This window comes from Phasianus colchicus, chromosome 5, assembly GCF_987193195.1.
Source record: "Phasianus colchicus chromosome 5, bPhaCol1.hap1.1, whole genome shotgun sequence".
NCBI classification, from domain to species: Eukaryota; Metazoa; Chordata; class Aves; order Galliformes; family Phasianidae; genus Phasianus; species Phasianus colchicus.
Window position 1 is genome coordinate 31,639,510 of NC_143440.1, and position 19,738 is coordinate 31,659,247.

Genomic DNA, 19,738 nt, shown 5'->3' on the forward strand with positions numbered 1-19,738 from the left:
ATTTGTTACTAGTAGTTAAAATGACGTACAAAATACTGGGAAGAAAAATTCCAATTCCATTCAGTTACAAAATAATTAAAACTTCATTTTAAACCGAGTTTTGCTTTGTGAGACCGAGCATGACAATACTGCAGCCTTAGGTTATATAGTCCATTGTTTTTAGAATAAAGCAGACATTTAAATACATATTGTGGTTGATATTAAATATCTGGTATAATTGTAAGTTAGCAGAACTTTCTTACTCTCAGGCAATAACTAGCAATTCATAAAAGTTCTTTGTATAAAATTTACATAGTTATAGGGGGATCTGCCTCCAGGGGAGCTCCGCTGTGAGCTGTGCATGGGCTGTTCGGAACATTTGAATTTGTAACACTTTTATCAGTTGCCCTTCAGAACACTGAAGTCGGTAATCTCTAAAGCCATGCTTCACGTCTAAGGGTTTAGGGACATAGCAGCGTAGGACAAAATCCCATTGCTGTTAAAGACAAGGGGTGTTTTGCTATCGACTTCAGATGAAGAAATAATTTCATTCTTAAGGTGTGCCCTTGAACAGAAACAGCACAGACTATAAAACTTTCAGCAAAGGCTGAGATTGGCCCTCTTACCTGCAAACCAACTCAAAAAATTAATTTAAAGGAGAACAACCCCTGCCTATTATCAGTGAAAGAGGATTTGTATTAATAATAACATTAAATATCCATATCTTTCTAACTATTCACATTCCACACAGTGGAAATTTACCTCCTGTAATGCCAGATTTTAAAACTGGATTTTAAAATCCACGAAGAAATGTGTCATACCTGCGGAGTGAGAGTGCACCAAGTGAAATTCATTTTAAGAATATGAACCGATGAGTTGCGATCTCTTAATCTCATGAACACAGACTTCATAGCAGTGGATTTCAGAGGAAAAATATATGAATTGCAGAGATGCAGGATATCACCAGTAATTGCATGAGACACTGAGTTACATCCGTAGCTTTTAATGTAACAACTTCACATCCTACACATCTATGGCATGCCACCGTATGGTTTACCCTTCAGACATGTTACAGAATCGTCCGTCTCAGAGCTTGATGGGCAGAAATCCTGTCAAAATAATCACCCTGTGGCTGACAGAGGCTTTTAGTGTGAGAAAGTACAGCTACACTGATTGTGGGGAGAGAAGTCTTGCTGCTGATGGGGAAAGTGTGTCCTGGGCTACTCAAGCCCCATCACATTGTTAACTTGAGCCTAGGACCATGCCTTTTTGAAGGTGCAAAATGGGGTCTTTTTGTTGGCACGTAGGTGGAGGTAGGGAGGCCTGCAGGATCTGCAGCACCACAGGGCCTTCAGCACCTGGACAGAAGGTGCCCTGCCAAGCCAGTGCCCTATGCTGGCTCAGCAACCACTTTGAGGTGCAGCTGGACAAGCTGTAGCTCTCTAGCCAGCCCCTAGGGCTTTGGGACCACCTTGCTGGAATGACTTCTCCTACGAGACTCCCTGCCTGGCTCTTGCCAAAAGCCACCCCCCCTCATCCAGCTTGTGGTCCTAATCCTGAAGGAGGGAAGACACAGGCTGATCTCCCAGGTGACACTCATTGAGCTGCTGGAAGTAGTGTCCCCTTTCATGTGTTTTTTCCCCCTCGACGAGAAGGGGAATGAGTTAGTCCTTAATTTTCAGGAAATTCTCTTTACTTAGTCCAAATCCTGCTTAAATGCAAGTCTGTGGTAAAAGATATAAAAAGAGGATTATTGCTGGCAAAGTTCTGCATCTCTTTTTCAACAAACTGCATGCCTGTGGCAAAGCTAAAATAACAATAACAATGCAATGTTTACTAGTCATGAATGTCGTGTCTTTTGTCTCTTGTGTGGTTATTGCATTTGCAGTCACATGATGCTTGTTTTAATTTTTTCTTTGCTCTTTATGTACTAAATTACTGCCATTCTGTACTCGATCTTGCTTAGCAAGATTTTTGTGCTGCGGTATGTATGTTTCTATGTATGCGTGTGAAAAAGAGGAAAGAGTTCAGATAGGCACAATGGAGCCTGCAGACTCATTGTATGTACGTATAGATACCAATGAATAAAAGATACTGCATATACATATATATGTAATATGAGGAATAACTGCTATCAGAAATACAAAGCATCAGATGGATCTAGTGGCACAGGAATGGGTTTGATTGATGTAGAGAGACATTAGAATTCAGAAGTATATTTATAGCCTCGTATATAGTTTCTCTTTAATTTATGTAATATATGATTAGGTATATAAATTAAAGCAAAACGTAAACAGAAGACAATATCTCTTCCTCTGTGTCTTCCTATTTAAGTATCTTTCCTTTTTCCACACCCTTTTGTTCTCCCCCTGTCTACTTACTTTAGCCTTTTGCATTCTAACTTGCTGTGGTTCTGTTTTCCATCCACCTATGCTGACTTTTCAGCACTCCCACTTCCCCATTGTTCTCCAAAAGCAGCCTTTGTATTAGTTATTTTTCTGAAGAAGCATGTTACAAACTCTTGATAAAGCTGCTATTTTCAGTGATGTTTTTGCTATGGTGTAACTGCTTTTTTCCTACTTCATATTTAAGAATAGATTCATGCTTTCAGATATATTGTCCTCTCACATTGATGTTTCTCATGATACAGTAAAAGCAAATAGCATGGCAAGTGAACATTAGCAAAAGCCACAGCTCCACTTTTCCAGTAAGTGACAAAAATGTAAATATATGCTAGGAAACCTTATTCATCACTGTGGGTAAGTAGATTTTTAATATTTCCTACCCTTTTTTTTTTTTCTCAGAGTGACCATTCATATATTTGCATGACACACCCTTTTTCTCTCTTACACACATGTGCCTGTTCTTCCCTTACATCCGTTTTGTTCTTTTTGTTTGGCTAGCTGTTATTTTTTAGGTAATTCACCGGGTTCCTTTCAGTTTCACCCAGCCCCAAAGCTTTGCTAGTTCATGCCACTCACTCACACTGGCAATGATTGCAGACAGTCAGAGTGCAATCGGTACAATGCATTGCTAGGCTTAGTCCAAGTCAATAGATATACACCGACACTCCTTCACGCGGGTGATTCTTTTCTTCTTCCTAGGAGGCTGAAGCTCGGGGCAGTTGAGGGTAACAGTCATGGTGGTAAACTTCTTGGGCTTGCAGAAGGAACAAGACTGGAAAGAACCTTCCTCTTTGCGGACATGCCTGGGGATGTAGAAGGAATTGCATTGGCCATAGCAGAACCTGTTGATAATGGTGCGACTGTTGCAGCCTTCTTCATGGATAGTTTGTTTGAGGGGCTGAGTTTTGCACCAATCCCGTTTTAGGTATTTGCGCTCAGTGATGTGCAGTGCCTCCTGGCTGGACTCCAGCACCTCCTCAGCAGGCATTGAGGTGCCTTTTCCTCTTTCTCGATGCCTGGAGCCCGACTGCTGCTGTGTCTGCATCTGCTCTGAATCATTGGGCTGATCCTTGTCAGGAGGAGGGATAGCGCCTTGAGATCCACGATTCCTCTTTCTCCCTTCTGCTGTCGGTAGCAGAAATCCCATCAGAAGAAACACGGTGCCGATGGCATACAGTGTGCGGACCATCCTATAGAGAGGAAGTTGAGGAAATAAAGCACAGTTGTGGATTTCAGATATCAACAGGAATCAGGTATGCAGTAAATTTTCAGCTCCATAAAAGAAATGTGAGTGCGTGCATGAATGCACACTTGTAAAAGATGAGCTCTTTGCTTTCACCAGATGGAAAGCAGTTTCTAAATTACCAAGTGATAAAAGCTTTCATATATTGTGATTGAAAGTCAGACACTAAAATAAGTCTATACAGAATTTCACTTAGTGTTGCATGCAACTTTTTCCAGCTCCTTTCTTCATGCACCCTACTAAAGATTTCTCATTCCCTTCCTATAGCTTATTGGCATCAAGAGTGCTCCTCCTGATTTATACAAGTGGAAGGAATGGTTTTATGCCTTGCTAGGATTTATGACATAGTTATCGGTAGTACCAGAGGACATCCATCCTACATGTTTCTTTGTCAGACTTGGAAGCTCTGTACAACTCCTTGCATATGCACATCCAAAATACAGTGTGCAGGCTGTATCTACCTGTTATCTGAATACAGCATCCCAAGCTCTGCACCTCTGAACTGATCCACTGATTCCAAATGTAATGAAATCTAGGCTGAGTAAGACATGTGCACAAGATAGGCAACTAACACAAACTGATATTTAGATATAGATTAAAAGAGATGCATCTGTAATTTCAAATTACACCTCCTCACATTACTCCAAATTTTTGATAAATATTACGCATAAGCAGTCATAAATCTCCATGTTTTATTCATTATGTCCATCATGATAGCAAAAGGACATATGGGGACAGTAGAATTTCGTATGATATTAAGAACCATGAGATAACAGTATGACAAAAGAATGTTGATTGTGCATAAAAAAAAAAAAAAAAAAAAGACTTCAAGAAGTGCAAAAAGTAGAGACAATCAAGTTCCTTAAAACTGCATTCGTGTTCCAAACCTAGTTATCAGCCTATATGCCTTCCTTAGTCTTTACAACCCAGGTATCTTCCACCGACTCTATTGCTTCCAAGTTCTTTGGGCTGCTGGGTCAACTCAAGACCCACAAGCTAGAAAGTGACCTGCCACACTGCTTTCTCTTCCTGAAGTACCATAGTCTTCGTGTTGTCTGTGAAAGCAAGCAAGGCAGACTGGGGAGGGAGGATCTCATAAGACTTTCACTGTGGGGAGCTTGGAAGACAGCCAGCAGAAATGGGAAGCTCAGGCACTAAAAAGGGGAAGAATTGTGGATAAAAAAAATGAGGAAGTCAGCATCCTCTACCTTTTTTGAAGTGCTGCAGTCATATCCCTTATTTAACCTATTTTATCACTAAAGATGAATCACTGTTTGAACTGAAGATTCCTGCTTGTCCTACTGCCCAGCCAATGTACGTGAAACTAAGGCCCGTGTCCTTGGTAGGCAGATAGATGACAAAGTGCCAGCCCTGGAAGGGCCCCCTGGAGACTCAGCGGAAGCTCAGGGTATTGCATCATCTGCTGCACAAGATGTCTGTTAATTTCTAAGTTACTAGGTCTTTCCAGTCACACAGAAAGAGTAAGTTTTGGTTGATGCTGTTCAGAAAGTATTTCTCACCAGAGACTGGAAAAGGAATTGCTGGAGTGGAAAAGTGTCACAGGAGGTTCCCGTTGTATGTAGGGATTTGCTCGTGGAGCTAATGTTTTATGTGTTTGTCTACAGACTGTTAATATACTGAAGCCTATGACGCACATGATAAATATCTGCATTCCTTTTATTCATTTAGATTTATTTACCAGTAGCCATTCATTTTGTTCATTTCGGCTTAGTACCAGCATGTCTTAGTTTGGAAGAAGCTTCAGACTTCAAGAGAGGGCTGTAAGCATTACACTGCTCCTGACTCCAGCAGACAGTTTGGAAGGGCTGCTCTAAACATCTAAGTGCAATATTGCACAGAACATGCTATTTTAATAACCTTAAGGCTCTGACACAAAACAAAAAACGTTGAGAAATCGAACTGAAGACTAATGCAGTGTAATTTCAAGTGTCAGCTTGGACTTCATATTTGCTGTTTTTTTCCCATTTCTGTTACCTTAATGTTATTTAAGCATGTTTTTTTTCAGTCTCCATGTTCTGCCTGTAAAATATTTTTTAAAATACACTTATAAAATACCACTTATTTCCTCAAGTGACCAGAATGACTCCTTCCAAAACTATTCTTATTTCTCTGGTGACTGTATACCCACACTGTATTTAGACAGTATGCATGTTATTTACTCAACACGGTGCCAGAACCTTAGAAGAAGAAAAAAGTCATTGCATGCAACCAAAAATAAATTGCTAGTTTCTAAGCAGTGCCAGGAAACTTCAGGTGTTTGTTTAGTTTCCCATAACTGAGTGCCTGTTTCACCACTATGCATATTCCCGTACTACTTTTGTTCCTATAACAGACCATCTCCACGCTGTTCCACCATTTTTCCACAAATGTGCAATTGATGGCACAGTCATGTAAGGTCTAGTCATGTGAAAATGAGTGTACTTGGGGATGGTGATTTGGGGAAAATCTGATGGTAATGTCTACTATTTTAAGATATGTATCCCAGATTGATGCATCGTTAAGTAGTATGTGCTTCACCCTAAGGAAACACAAGCATGTGTTTCAATATAACCCTAAAACAGGAAGAAATACAATTTTTCACTGACTTGGTGTCATGGTTTATAACCAAGACGCTTGGTTTATAACCGTAAATGGAGAAACTATATTATATACTCGAAGAAGAAATTGTGATTCGTGTAAAAGTTAGCAACTCAGCAGCACCTTTTGCTATGGTCCAATTTTATATATTCCAAAATATACATCTGAAAGCAAAAATAATCCAAATATTTAGGACTAAATACAATTGAAACACAGACCCTCCAAAGAGGCTGTGTTGACTTCATGAGCCCCAATGGCAGCTTGAGCAGGAACTTCCTATCATAGTAGCTTATTATATATTTACTTAAAAATTTCTGATTATTTGGGGGGAAAAAAAAAAAAAAAGTAGAAGAAAAGCAAAATACAAAGGAAAATAAGGCATTATGCCTCAGTAATTAAAGCAGCCTGCAATCTCTCTGATCCCAGTGCTCCTAAGAGAAGACAACACCTCTGCTTATGTTAGGAACTAGAATGATTCACCCAATTGCCAATTCCCAAATTAGCATTTGTGAACTTAGTGTTTGAGCTTCCTCAAAAGCTTTTTTATTACTAAAAAAAAAAAAAACCCAAAACCAACCAACCCACAAACAGCACAAGTAGCTCAATCCATATTACCATGCCCAAGGTTTTACCCAAAGGAAGTCTCACCAGAAGTAAATGGTTTGGGATCGGTTTCGGGTTTTTGTTTTGTTTTGTTTTTTGTTTTTTTTTTGTTTGTTTCTTTTTTTTTTTTTTTTTTTTTTTTTGCCTTGTCACAGGCCATAATTCTGAATGTGTGAGAGCTCTGAAGCCTGGGTAGGAGATGTGAGGAATCAGGCTGTAAAAGCACGTACATGCCAAATTTCTGCAGAACTTTCTGTGCTTAGTACAGGCTGTTGTAGAAGCAGCAGCGTGATCAGAAATCCTTCTGAGAACTCAGCTGAGAATTCTTTGAACAAGTAGATGACCACAAACAAAACACTTCACTTTGGTCCCACTTACTTTATTCAGATCCAATGAGAGATCCGATATCATTAACATTTAAAGTAAGTAAGTAACAAAATACTTCAGAAATCTTTCCCTATTTCCCTACTGAGTTTTCCTCCTCCTCCTCATCTGCAAGCACTCAGTCCTACAGCCAACAGCAGTTTTATTGCTAACTTCAAACGGGAGCAGAATTGGACCCAACCATTCAAATCCCCTCAACACAGGGATTATCTGGAACTAGGATCCAATAATTTCATGGCAGATGAGGATGCCTGCAGATTAATACCTGCAACCATTCACAGAGGAGTGCAAACCGTTTCAAGTTTACTGCTCAATACGTTAAGCAGTCATTTTTTAGCTTATACATTTTCTACTGTAATTTAAGGACCTCCAAAAGTCAGTATTTATACAGTGCTTTCCTATGAGTTCCCAGGCAGAGCCACAAAGTGACCCCTGAAATGCTGTGCACACAGCGACGCATTTACAAGCGTTGGGTGGAATCCCAGCTTCACTGAAATGCACAGCAAATTCTCACAGCTTTCTGCAGGCCCAGCATTTCATCTGCAGGCCATATTCACTGGGAAAATATTCTGATGAGCCACGGGTTCATGTGCTTGACAGAAAGCATGAAAAATAATCTGCTGAAGACCTAGAAAAATAAATGTGCATGGTGGGCTTCAAATAGCAGCCAAGCAAAGAGGCAAAACACAACATTGGCTATTGAGAAAACCAAAGTGGTTACGTCCCAGCGGATCAGAATTATTTTCTGCCTGGTTTATTACATATGAATTACAGAAATAGTCTTATGTAATGTTTTCATAGTTATAGATCTGTATTTTTAAATATACAAGAAGGCAAAACAACAGCAGTTCCCACAGAACCATTTTAATTTTTTTTCTTCAGACCAAGATGGCAAAGCTAATATGGCTCTTTGGTAGAGTTTAGGTACATTTACATTTCCAATAATTCCTTCACGTGAGTCACAGTTTCCTTTTTCGAGCCGCTTAACTCGTGTGGGCAGCACCACGAGGAGCAAAAAAAAAAAAAAAAAAAAAAAAAAAAAAAAAAATCAAGAACGGAGAAACCTCTTCTGGAGAGGTATCTCTCTGCAGGGGACGCAAGCGGCAGCACACGGCGTGCGCACGGCGGTACCAACGTACGTCGGGGCGGCCCCGCAGCTGCCAGCTACACTACGAGAGCGCAGTCGCTCCGGAAACGTTTGCTCACCGGGCCTTGGGAACAGTGCTGTGCAGCGACACGAAGAAACGTCTCGGAAAACGCCACGCATTTCTACACAACCTCACCGGGAGAACAGCAAGCGCTTTAGCACAGTTTGGGACTGAACCCCCAGGAAGAGAGACAGGACACGGCCGTGCGCGCTGTCTGAGACCCGAGGGGGCCCCGCACCCTGTCTCGAGCGGAGACTTCGGCGCGAGCCCGGCGCCCGCCGCCTCCTGCGGAGCCTTCCCCCGCCCCGCAGCGAGGAACCGCGGGCAGCGCACCGGCAGCTGGCAGGATGCAGCGGCCCCCAGGAGCGGGGTGCGGGATACGCAGGGCCGCGTACTTTGCCACCCCGCCGTCGCGGCGCTCCCGTCGAGTCAGGGAGGCCGCCTGCCCGGCCGGGCTCCCCGCAGAGCGGTGACGGCACCGGCAGGGACCTCTCCGCGGGTGCCGGCCAGCCTCTCCCCCAGATCCCGAGGGGTCGCACCGAAACGGCTCGTTCGCCGCGTCCACGCCGGTAGGGCTCACGTCCCGCTCGGCAAGGGCGGCCCCGACGTCGAGGCCGGCAGCTCCGCCAGGACGAGGCCTCTCAGTAGCGGGGAGCGCTGCGGCAGAAGGACGGCCGGAGCCTTCGGGGCGGCGGAGCAAAGCCGGCGAGGAGCAAAGTGGCGCTGCGCACGGCAGAGGCGCCGCCGCTCCTCCCGCCCGAGGACGCGCGTAGTCGCCCGCGAGCGCGCAACTTGTGCCTCCGCCTGCTCTGCGCGGCCCCGACGGCTCACGCCACCTGTCCGGGGGGACGCGGAGCGGGGTTGCTCGGAGGAACGGGACGGGATGGAACGGGCCAGGGCGGGCAACGGCGAGTCCGGCACCTGGAGCTGCCCTCGACCCGCTCCGCGCAGAGGCCGGGCCGGGATTTCGCCGTGAGTCGGGTGGGCGCCGCATCCAATTTGTTGGGAGTGATGCTGTAGGCGGAGATGGGAAGCTTTTGCAATCCCCGCGCCTGTCAGGGGAGAGAGATGTCACAGCGCCCCGATCCCCGGCGGAAAAGCTAGTGACAGCCCTACGGCCCTGACAGGCGAGCCGGTGGCATCTCCGCACGCCCAACAGCTTGGCCACGGACCGACGAACGACTCCTCCTCTTGCCCGCACCCCGGAGGTAGGAGAAAGGCACTACAGTTTTGCCTTCCGCGCAGACTGGCCAAGCGGGACCCATCTGCGCTCCCGCTGCGAGTGCGCGGCCCGGCCCGGCTCAGCAGCGCCCGGCTCACCTGCGCGGCGTCGGCGGCTCCTCGGGAGCCCGGCTTGGCGGCGGCTCCTCGGCGGGGCGCAGCGGGACTGAATGCTGCGGGTCACTCGGCAGAACGGGAGGCGTGGGAGCCCGCAGCCACCCGGCAGTCCATAGAGGGCGAGGCTGGGATCCTGCCTACAAATTGCAGCAGCGCCGAGCTGTCTCCCATTTAAATGTCTCCCAGCTGAGGTCTCCGCTCCAAGCCCCTCCAGATCATTGGACAAGCGCCTCCGCCCCCTTTAACACTTCCATAAACTTCCACTAGGGAAAGCTCTCGGGCGTGCAGATAAACACTGGACTACTTTCCTCTCTTAAGAGAATCGCTGCTAAAGGTCACCACCCCAAGGAATTTTATCTGGAACGTACAGAAAAATCACATTTTCCATCCTCATTAAAGTATGACATTTAAGAAGAGTTCCCCCCGGCCCCGCCTGCTCCCTTCCCGTTCCCGCTGCCCAGGGCTGCAGTCCCGCAGGGCAGAGCCCGCACCCGATCGGCTCCTGCAGGAGGGAGGCAGCGGCCTTCCTGGCCCCACTGCTACCCGCTGAGGTGTGAGGTTTGCTTCTAAAAGTGTGGCAAACAAACAGACAAACAAAAAGGTGGAGGGAAAGCCTCACTCATAGCTCTTTTATCACTTAAAGCCTTTTTTTTTCTTTTTTCTTCTTCTTTTTTTTTTTTTTTCCAATTGCCTACAAGAGGTGGGACACTTCAGGTGGTTTTTTTCTCCTCCCACTTGTCTCTCGGAGGGCCACGGGCACCTCAAACATCCTGCGAGGTTGTCATCCCAGAGCCGCCTGCCTGTCGGGGCCGGGAGCTCAGCCCAGCTTGAGGTCCTGCTGCGGGCTGCCCGCTGCCGCCCGGCTATGGCTCCTCTGCCCCACTGGTGTCTTGCTGCAGGTCTTGCTGTAGCCTTCTGCTGTTGTGTCCCTGTTTTCCAATGTGAACCTGAACCACGAGGCACCTCGGTGGCCTCACCTCACCTCAGGGCTGAAGAGAGGTGCAGCTCTAGCAAACAGATTTGTATCGTCCCCACTTTTGCAGATGGGGAGGACGTATTGAAATTAAACTAAAAGGATCTGCTGCTTTAAGGATGCCAATCACAGGCAGGATGCCAGGTGCTGATTTTTCAGAGCCCTTAGCACCAGCTGGCTCCTTATTAGGGCTGCATTCAGTGCCAGCTACAAAGGTGAGTGCTCAGCATGCTGGCAAGTTGTTCCCCTTAATTTCACACATGCACATGGTTGGAGATAATCTGGCAAGAAAGAATTTCTCTGTTCCTTGACCAGCAGCGCATAGAAGTGCTGTAGAGGCTGCAACCGCACCATGGTTGATGGCAGCATGAGAGCAAAAATGTGCTGGTGTGCGGGGGCACTGCAGTTCAAATACAATGAAGAGGGAAAGGACTACTGGCAGAGAATCACAGTAAGTGACATCTAGATGGATGGAAAGAGAGGCCTAGGGAATTTTTAGGATTTTTCATTATTTTGCTCCAAAAAGCACTATTAGACTTCATGGATGTTTTTAATTAGCTGGGGTCCTTCTTTCTGAATCTGGAGAGAAAGTCACAATTCCCACCTCTCAGTGTGCTCACAGTCCTTATGTGCTTCTCCTTTGTGAAGTGTAGTGGTAGTACTGCTGTGTGGGGCAAGGGAGCTTGATTTCCTCCCCCGCCCCCCCCTATGTTCTGTGTCTCTGAATAACCGTAGGGCTAGGCTGGGCCCTAGAGCCATACCGGGGCTGCTGCTGGTGGACCATGAAGGCAAATGGCTGTAGCCATACCTGCTTCCAGCAGGTGAATGAAGGTAGAGGTAAAAAATAGATGGCAGAAAGGAAGAATCATTTATATCTATGTTTATTTCTTTGTGGTTAGGTAGGGGGAAGCTTTTATTTTGTTCGCTGTATTTTTAGCATCGGGTATCCAGATCATCTCCAGCTTAGAAATTTGTATCCCTTCTGCTGCAGGGTTCTGTAGAACAGCGCTCCTAATCTGAATGGAGCTGTGCTGTCAGACCCTGAGCAGAGCTGGGGTTCTCTTCAAGGTTGTTGGTGCACCTGGCGTTGTGCTGAGGCCCAGCAGTGCTGTCAGCTGAAGGCCTTCTGCAGTGAGTGGTTAGTGTAGAGGAATCCTATGGAGATATGTAAGTTTTCTGTGGCAGAGTTTGGGGCTGAAGAAGAGCAATGCCTTGGTGTCATGGCAGCATGTACTGCCAGCCTGGCTGGATCCAGCTTCCTGCTCACTGATGGCTTTTTTTGTTGGTTTGGTTTGTTTGTTTGTTTCATTTCCTCTCCCATTTCTTGCTGGTATTTAGCATGTGAGTTGTTCTTTGTTTTAGTAGAACAGTAACAATTGTTTTAAGCTTAAAAGAAGTGCTGTACTTAATTCTTGCATAGAAGAATGTTATTGGGCTGAGCTCCTGTCTGCTACCACTGCCTCTGAGCTCTGCTCAGTGCCTCCTCCCTGCCAGGACAGTTGGCGCCTCATTAAAAGCCTTTGCAGAGGAGCCAGGGCCTGACAGGGGCCAGATCCTCCTCTTGAGCACATCGGAATCACTTATAATAACTTCAGGGAGATGTCGCCGAGTTCTGCCAGCAGAGGAGCTGGCCCTAATGCACCCCAAATCCAAACACAGTTGGGCATGTCCCTCCAGCTCAGGGAAGGCAGGAGAATGGGCACCTCACCTGGGCTCTGGGCAACTCTGCTGCAGAGAATGGAGTGTGATGTGCAGGGCCATTTGTCTGACACTCAATTACAGAGAAAGAGCTAAAAGTGTGCATGAAACTTAGCTACTGATGACAAAATCACTGATGTTTTCCATATTTTTTATATGGCAGCAACATGAGAAATGTCTTCTCTGGCAGTAGCATTCAAGAACAGTAATTCCAACTCAGTCTACTTATGTGTTTTGAAGCAGAAAATAGAAATATATGCATCCATATCCATTCATGCTCTGTTAATATGAAGGTAGTGATGTCCACCTATGCTTTTTGCTCCTTAGAATTGGAGAGGTGCTTGTGCAAATCTTTTGCTTAACACTTCACTCCGTTATTCTCAGTTTCATAGAATGATAGAACTATAGAATGGCTTGGGTTGGAAGAGTCCATAAACTTAGTCGCTTAGTCCCCAGTCCCTGCTGTGGGCTGGTTTGCCACCCACCAGCTCAAGCTGTCCAGGAACCCATCCAACCTTGCCTTGAATGCCTCCAGGGATGGGGCATCCACAGCTTCTCTGGGCAACCTATGCCAGTGCCTTACCACCTCTGAGTGAAAAACTTCTTCCTAATATCTAATCTAAGCTTCCAGTACCACCATAACTTCTCCCCTTTAGGCTTGCCGTCAGCTCTGGCATTTGAAAGCTGGGCACGCGTGTTCCCAGCTACACTGGAGGGTGTGTGATCTGTAGAGGGGCCTGGCTTTGGGACTGCATTATGCAGGGTATGCTCACAAAGATGAGAAGTGTCTTTGTTTTATGGGCACTGTGTCCTTTGGGTGGTGAACACACCTGGTTCCTGACTTCCAAGAGGGGTGATCCATGCATAAGCAAGGCTGTATGCAGTGCATGTTGAGTAGTCTGCCCAAAGTGCTGTAAGAAAGGACATGTGGAAGGAAGAGGATCAGAGGGTGTTATTTGACAGCCAGCTGAACATGAGCCAACAAGGTGCCCAGGTAGCCAAGAAGGCCAGTGGCATTCTGGGCTGTATCAAAACTAATGTAGTCAGCAGGAGAAAGGAGGTGATGGTCCCTCTTAGTAGCACTGATGAGGAAACATGGAGGTATGGCAGTGAGGGATGTGGTTTAGTGGACATGGTGTTGATGGGCTGATGGCTGGATTGGATAATCTTAGTGGTCTTTTCCAGCCTTAATGACTCTGATTTTCGTGTTATCAATCAGCATGGGAAAGGGTTTTCATTTTTTTATTTCAAACATTTTATTTAAGCAGGCAAAGAGTAATAAATGGCATAAAATAAGGGAAGATTTCCTGTGCTTTCAGAGCACTTTGTTAATGTACCAGTCCTGTGGTTCTCTTTCAGACATTTTACTGTTTATTCTGGTAGAGATTATTATGTAAAGAAAGACCTTCATATAAGTGTAGTTTAGAGAACTTTATCTCAAAATTATACTTTGTATCAAACAATATGAAGAGCTGACGTTAGTGTGAATTATGATAAATTTTTCATAGAGCCTAGTGAATAATCAGCCTCTGGACTATGCTTCACATTTAGATTGACAGAACATCATTATTTTAGTGTATAGATTTTCATCAACAGAATGACAAAAAAAAAATAAGCAAGGGGAAATGTTTATTGGTGTTTGTCGGTTATGTTTTTTTAATAAATTGTTTTGACTTTGCCATTGTCTTTTGAAAATATCACTTCATTTAGACATATACCTGCATTTCATTTGTGAGTGCTCAGAAATAGGACATAGGAAATCAAAAGTATAAATTGCTTTGAGATAAAATCGCTCACTTTAAGCACTTTAAAACCTCCTCCAGCTCTGCAAGGAATGGTGTCCTGGTATGCCTGAAAAGCTTTCTTGTTTCAAATATAAATGTGTACAGTCAGGTTGTGTGCTTGTAATGCTCTCTGCACCTAGGAGCCATGGTCACTCACCAGAATTCCACGGCGCTATGTGCTGCAGACATAGAATAAAAATATGTTTTCTAGCCTCAAAACACCTACGTATGTAATGCATCCCATATGTGACTATTTTTCAAAAGCGATTTAGAATAGCTTATTTTGTTAAGATTAAGTTTGACTGTTGGACAAGTATAAGCTTTCATACCAAATGAGGAAATATAATTGGTCAAACTTACCTTTTATTTGTTTCCACAGTTTTTAATTTTTTTTCTAAATACATCCTTGGTATTTGATGGCTAGAGAAAAATTTGCCAAGAAAATGAAAGCCGTAAAACAGCTCTGAAAGATACTTCTTCCCTTCTGCATTTGCTTTACACATCCTTCGAGGCGGGACTGCCAGCAGGACCTGGGGGAAGTGTTTGCTGATGGGCTCTGCTTTCTGGATGCCAGTAGGTGACTCCACTCAGCACTCTGGAGCTCAGAAGTCCTTATAGTTTAAAGCTGTGGCTGGGTATTAGGAAGGAGGCATCGAAAAAGCCTGGGGTTTTATTTGATTACATATTTCGCTCTGTGACATGACAGCTATGAAATAGAGTTTCCAGTTATTCTGCAAAATGAACTGATTCCTTCCCATGCAGTGCTGCATTCCACATGTCTGTGGCAGCATCTCAGACAGATTGCATGTGCTTTCAGAACATGTATAGATGTGCCATGGGTAGTTCTGGCAGAGCAGTGGCACCCTGCCATGGTGCTGAGCAATGCTGTGCACCCGTTCCTGGGGGTGCAGCCATTCTGCAGAGATCTCAAGGAGAGCTCTGTGTTATGGCGTGGGCCCTTTGTGCAGCACTCTGGTGCAGCACCTCAGAGTTTGATGGTGGCCGTGCACCTAGGTGAAGTGTAAATGGAAGCTGAAACCTGAGCTTCCCTTGGCTCTGTCATTTACTGCCTGTTGTGAAAGAAAAAGGAGTAACAAATGCGGGAGAAATGTTTCATGATGTATGAGGGTTCATAAGGCTTTTAGTTTGGGTTGTCTGCTTTCCCATTGCCCGCTTCTTAAAATTCACATCTTATCTGTTTTTGTTTTTCCTGGCAATACCTAGGTAAAAACAGAATGCCAGATAAAGAAGTGGCTTTGCAGGAATGAAGGAATGTCAGCCCTCTTTGGGCTGCGACAACAACTTATTTAGCCCATGTGCAACTTCTGCCCTTTATATTTGAAATGCAGTGAGACAAACACAACTGCTGTGTTACGGGAAGGACAGAGCTCTGTGAAACCATTGTGTTCATACTCTTCTCTGAGTGAATGCTAACGCATTCCTAGGAAGGAGGTAGTAAGAAACAGAGCCTGTCCTCACTGCCTTGTTGTGTTTGGATGGTCTCTGCATCAAGACGACGACACACAAGAGGCACAAGCACCCTCCCACTCCCTTCACTCACAGCAATTTTCTCATGCCTCCATTTCTCCTGTGATAGGGAAAAGAGATTTCAAAGGAGCCAGAATTGTTTTGGTGTAAATCATTAAGGCTGGTTTAGTACCAAACTCACAATCAAATAAGCAGTTAATTATAGTAAGAGAAGCTGGGTGTTGACATCAATCTGGAAGACGATTTGTATTTTATTATTATTATTTTTTTTTTTTACCTTTTGTGTTTCCATGCCTGAATGCATCAATTTCTAAATTTCTAAAATCTTTTAATGGGGAAGAAGGCCTTCTAACTTCTGCAATTCTCCACAGTTTAAAAAAAAAAAAAAGCTATTTCCAGAGAATAAGCCAAGTTTTCATTGCTGTGGACAAAAAAATCTACAAGCAGACAAAGAAGTGTTTTAACCACTTGTGGTTATCTAAAAGAACTGCTGGAGATAAGGCAGCAACCCAGCAAGCTGTCTTGATTTGAACAGCATTTCAACTATATGAATATATGTGAACACGCAGTTAAGTGCTTTGCTGAGGAAGGTGGACTTGTGTGCACGCTTCCATTTTTTTTCTTAACAGATTGAGACCCCAGTCCTGTAGGGGCCTGCCAGACAGATGCCTGCCTTTGTTTTCAGTGATCTATTCAGACAGTATAAAGTGAAGCGCGTGCGAAAATTCCAGGGGTTTGAGTCAGGCGAGCCTTCTGAGAGGACCTGAAGTGATGTATGTATGCCTTTGTCTGTAGATGTGTATATTAGAACTTTAAACTTTGCAAGCTGAAGAAATAACAGTACAATACAGTAATAACAAAATGCACAAAAAGTCTATATTTTTTTGTCTGTATGGTTACCAAAAATTTACTCTTTCAAAAATTGCCAAAAAAATCAGTTCTGGGAAACTACACAGGCAAGCGTAGGGCCAAATCTCTTGTCCTGATATTTCCAACGGCTCTGTTTTGCTTCTTCTGTTTCCTTGTCAGAAGCATCCTGTTCAGCCTGTTTGGCTAAGGGCAGTTGGATATTTATTCATTGATCTTTCCCTTTCTTACAGTATCTTGAATTCTAATTCGCATTTTTCAAGTTTTTCTTTTTACTTTATTCCCCAAATATAGCTACACCAGACCTCATTCTTCCCCTTTTTCTGGAGCTGTTCAAAGTCATGGAAGAGCTGTCATCCTATGTTCTGTAACTAACTGCACTGCCTATAAATTCATCAGCTGCTTTCATTTGCAGTTTGATTAAGTTCTATTTCTTTTTACATTTAGCAATGTGCCTGGAAATGAGTAAAATCACTTGGTGTTAGGAGAGGCTCTAAATAGTTCAGGAGCTTTCTTCTAGGTGTTCGCAATTAATCAGGCACCAAACACTTGGAGCATTTGGATGCACTTTTAAAAAAGTCTGGAAATGTAAACAGGAAATTTTAATGCACTAAAGACGTAAGCGAAGAAGTTAAATTGCAAGTGACCAAATCAATTACACTTCAGATCACACTGTGGCAGGGCTTTTGGTCTTGAACCAGATGGAATGAGACTCTTTGTGAAGGAGGTATTATTATTCCTTGTCATGGTTTCAAAATGAGCATATAAATTCACAGTAAAAAATACATATTTTTCCTTTTGAAAAATATATTCAAGCATTTAGAGGAAAGAATCCTTGCGACCGGCGTCATCAAGAACTATCAGATGCATTTTTAAAAATACACATCCTTGTAGCTATTTCTTGTTCTGACCTGACCCAAGCAAACCAGAAATGAATGTGGCATCTTCCTCTGCTGTGAGGCAAAGAAGAAATCTTGCTTTTTAATAGAATGAAGTCTTAGATTTAGAGCTTATGACTGACTTTGTCAGTGTTTTTCCTGTAGGCTGAGATTTTTTGCATTGAGACAGCTGTCGTGATATAAAAATGTACCACAGAGGTATCTCTTTCTCCTTTCTGTAGTTTATTGAGATAAGTCTGTGCCATCACCTGGATTTTCTGGAGTCATAAAGCACTTTTATAATCCAGTGGAAAGAGAGAGGACAACTTGTTGAGCTCTGAGAGGAAGTGACTTGTGGGATCAAGTGTAACAAAACTTGCTACCTAGATAAAGTCATCGTAGCCAAATGTAACTTCTTTGTTTCTGGTTCAGAGAGGTATTTTGGAAAACCAAATATTTATGTTTTGATATATCAAATCAAGTTGTTTGCTTTATTTGGCATCTAGATCACTCTTTGAGTATACCATCATCTTTTGTGAGAGCTTCGAAAATCGCTTTAGTATTTGGCCCTATATATTTAAATAGGGAGAATTCCACTCAAAACCACCTTGGAAGGAGTTATCTCTGCTGATGTGAAGTGAATGACTATGCCTGAGCTTTGGCACTGTAGATGGTTATAACAAGACATCCTGCTATTCAGAGTTGTCCTGTCCATGACACCAAGAGAGCTCCTTAGCTTCACTGTAGCCACTGACCAACAAACCCCATATATGATGAAACATGCAAGATTAGATTTGTCACTGGAATGCTAACAGTGAATAAGGAAGTAGAGTCCTAAATGCTCCTTTTTTCAATTTGCAAAATGTGCTAAAATTTTTTTTAAAGTTACTAGCATAAAGAATGCAGTCAGGTAAGTCAACTCTTAATAATTCCGAAGTCTTGCTAAACATAGCATTCTTACAGACACCTAAAGATCTCACTTCTGGAGTGCTGCCCCACAGCCCAAATGCCACACATTCACCTTAGACTGCGGTGAGAGCTGCCAAGCAGAGTTCTTGACAGCATTTAGATGCCTGAGGTACTTTATTGACAAGAAAGCATAGGTATGTATAGACTTAAGCTGCCTAAGGAATAGGGTAAGGGAGGCAGGATCTGAAGATCATGTACTTAGGTATTTGTGTTCCACACCAGCTGCAGTGTGGGTACTTAAGATTTAAGTGGATCTGGCCCTCAACCTCTTCACTTCTGTTCTACCATCTGTTGCAGATATGCAACAATATAGACACAGTGGGTTTTTATGGAGCAATCAATATTTTAGGGACTGTCTATGAAGGTGTTGTCTTCAAGTTTGTGGGTAAATCTTGTCATTTTGAGGGCTTATGGGTTGATGCTGGGAACATAAAAGCACAGCATGAAATAGTCAATGCTGTTAGACACAGAAACTGGAAAATCACCTCAACTATCAGAGTGGGGAATAATTTGCATATTTTAAATTGAAAGAAATGTGTGCACGTGGCTTGCATGTTGGATAACTTGTTCTTATGAGAACCCCTGAAAACAAGTCTTCAAAAAGGCTGCAGCAAAACTGGAGAATAGCATGGAGAAGCTGGAAGGAATCAGAAGCTGAGCTAACTTTTCTGTGTTTGTAAGTCCATGCACATTACCTGCATATGCACATAGCCCTGGGCAGTTGGGTCAGAGAATTGTTTGGGAATTTAAACAATAGCTATGGACTGTGTGTAAACTGACAGCAGTGTTTGTGTCAGAATTATGACTTCATAAGAACTTGCTAAAATCAGTTATGTCTCTTTTTATTTGATAAATATTTTATGGAGCAGTAAAGATGATTTTGTTAGTTCAGTTGCAGTAACACAGCTCTGAGGACCATAAGTCTCACAGCCATCACGCACGCTGTCCATTGGAGCCCCTGAACATTTTGCAATCAGCTTTGTTTCCAGTTGCAGTGCTCTTAAAAATAAATTAATTAATTAAAAAATCAAAATTAACCAATAATGAATTATTAGTCTGTCTCTGGATGACCTGTCTTTTTTTCTTTTATGGGTATGTTTTGTTCATTTGGAAATACAAAATGCCGTGATGTGGTAATTTCTTTTATTTCTAAGTATGGAAAGATGTTCTACCTACAACAGTATGACTCTGGACCACAGTTATCTATGAGGTTTATACCACTTGAATTTCAGGCACTTTTAGATGGTTTTTAGACACTAGGGTGTAGGCAGTTCACTGAAGAACTGCATATGTTAGTTTGGTTTGGTAGTTTTGTGGTGGTGTTGGGTTTGTTTTTTTTCCTTCTCAGAATAAAGATTTAATTAAAGTAAGTTAAGACTTACT

At 43.6% G+C, this 19,738-nt stretch overlaps 2 protein-coding genes across 2 annotated transcripts in view; one reads left to right on the top strand and one right to left on the bottom strand.

Moving 5' to 3' along the window:
• Window positions 1-9,815, bottom strand: GREM1 (gremlin 1, DAN family BMP antagonist). The gene is made up of 2 exons (XM_031593239.2): window positions 9,681-9,815; window positions 1-3,574 (listed from the first exon to the last, which is right to left on the bottom strand). Exon 2 carries the CDS (start codon window positions 3,571-3,573, stop codon window positions 3,019-3,021), a length of 555 nt encoding a protein of 184 aa, XP_031449099.1. The 5' UTR covers window position 3,574; window positions 9,681-9,815; the 3' UTR covers window positions 1-3,018.
• LOC116229317 (uncharacterized) overlaps window positions 6,842-19,738 on the top strand; it is an 18,455-nt gene continuing 5,558 nt past the window's right edge. Inside the window, exons 1-2 of the mRNA XM_090142050.1 lie at window positions 6,842-6,878; window positions 8,213-10,886. Of these exons, the coding sequence (XP_089998176.1) occupies window positions 6,842-6,878; window positions 8,213-9,336 (1,161 nt within the window). The 3' untranslated portion in view covers window positions 9,337-10,886. The remainder of the gene's footprint in view (window positions 6,879-8,212; window positions 10,887-19,738) is intronic.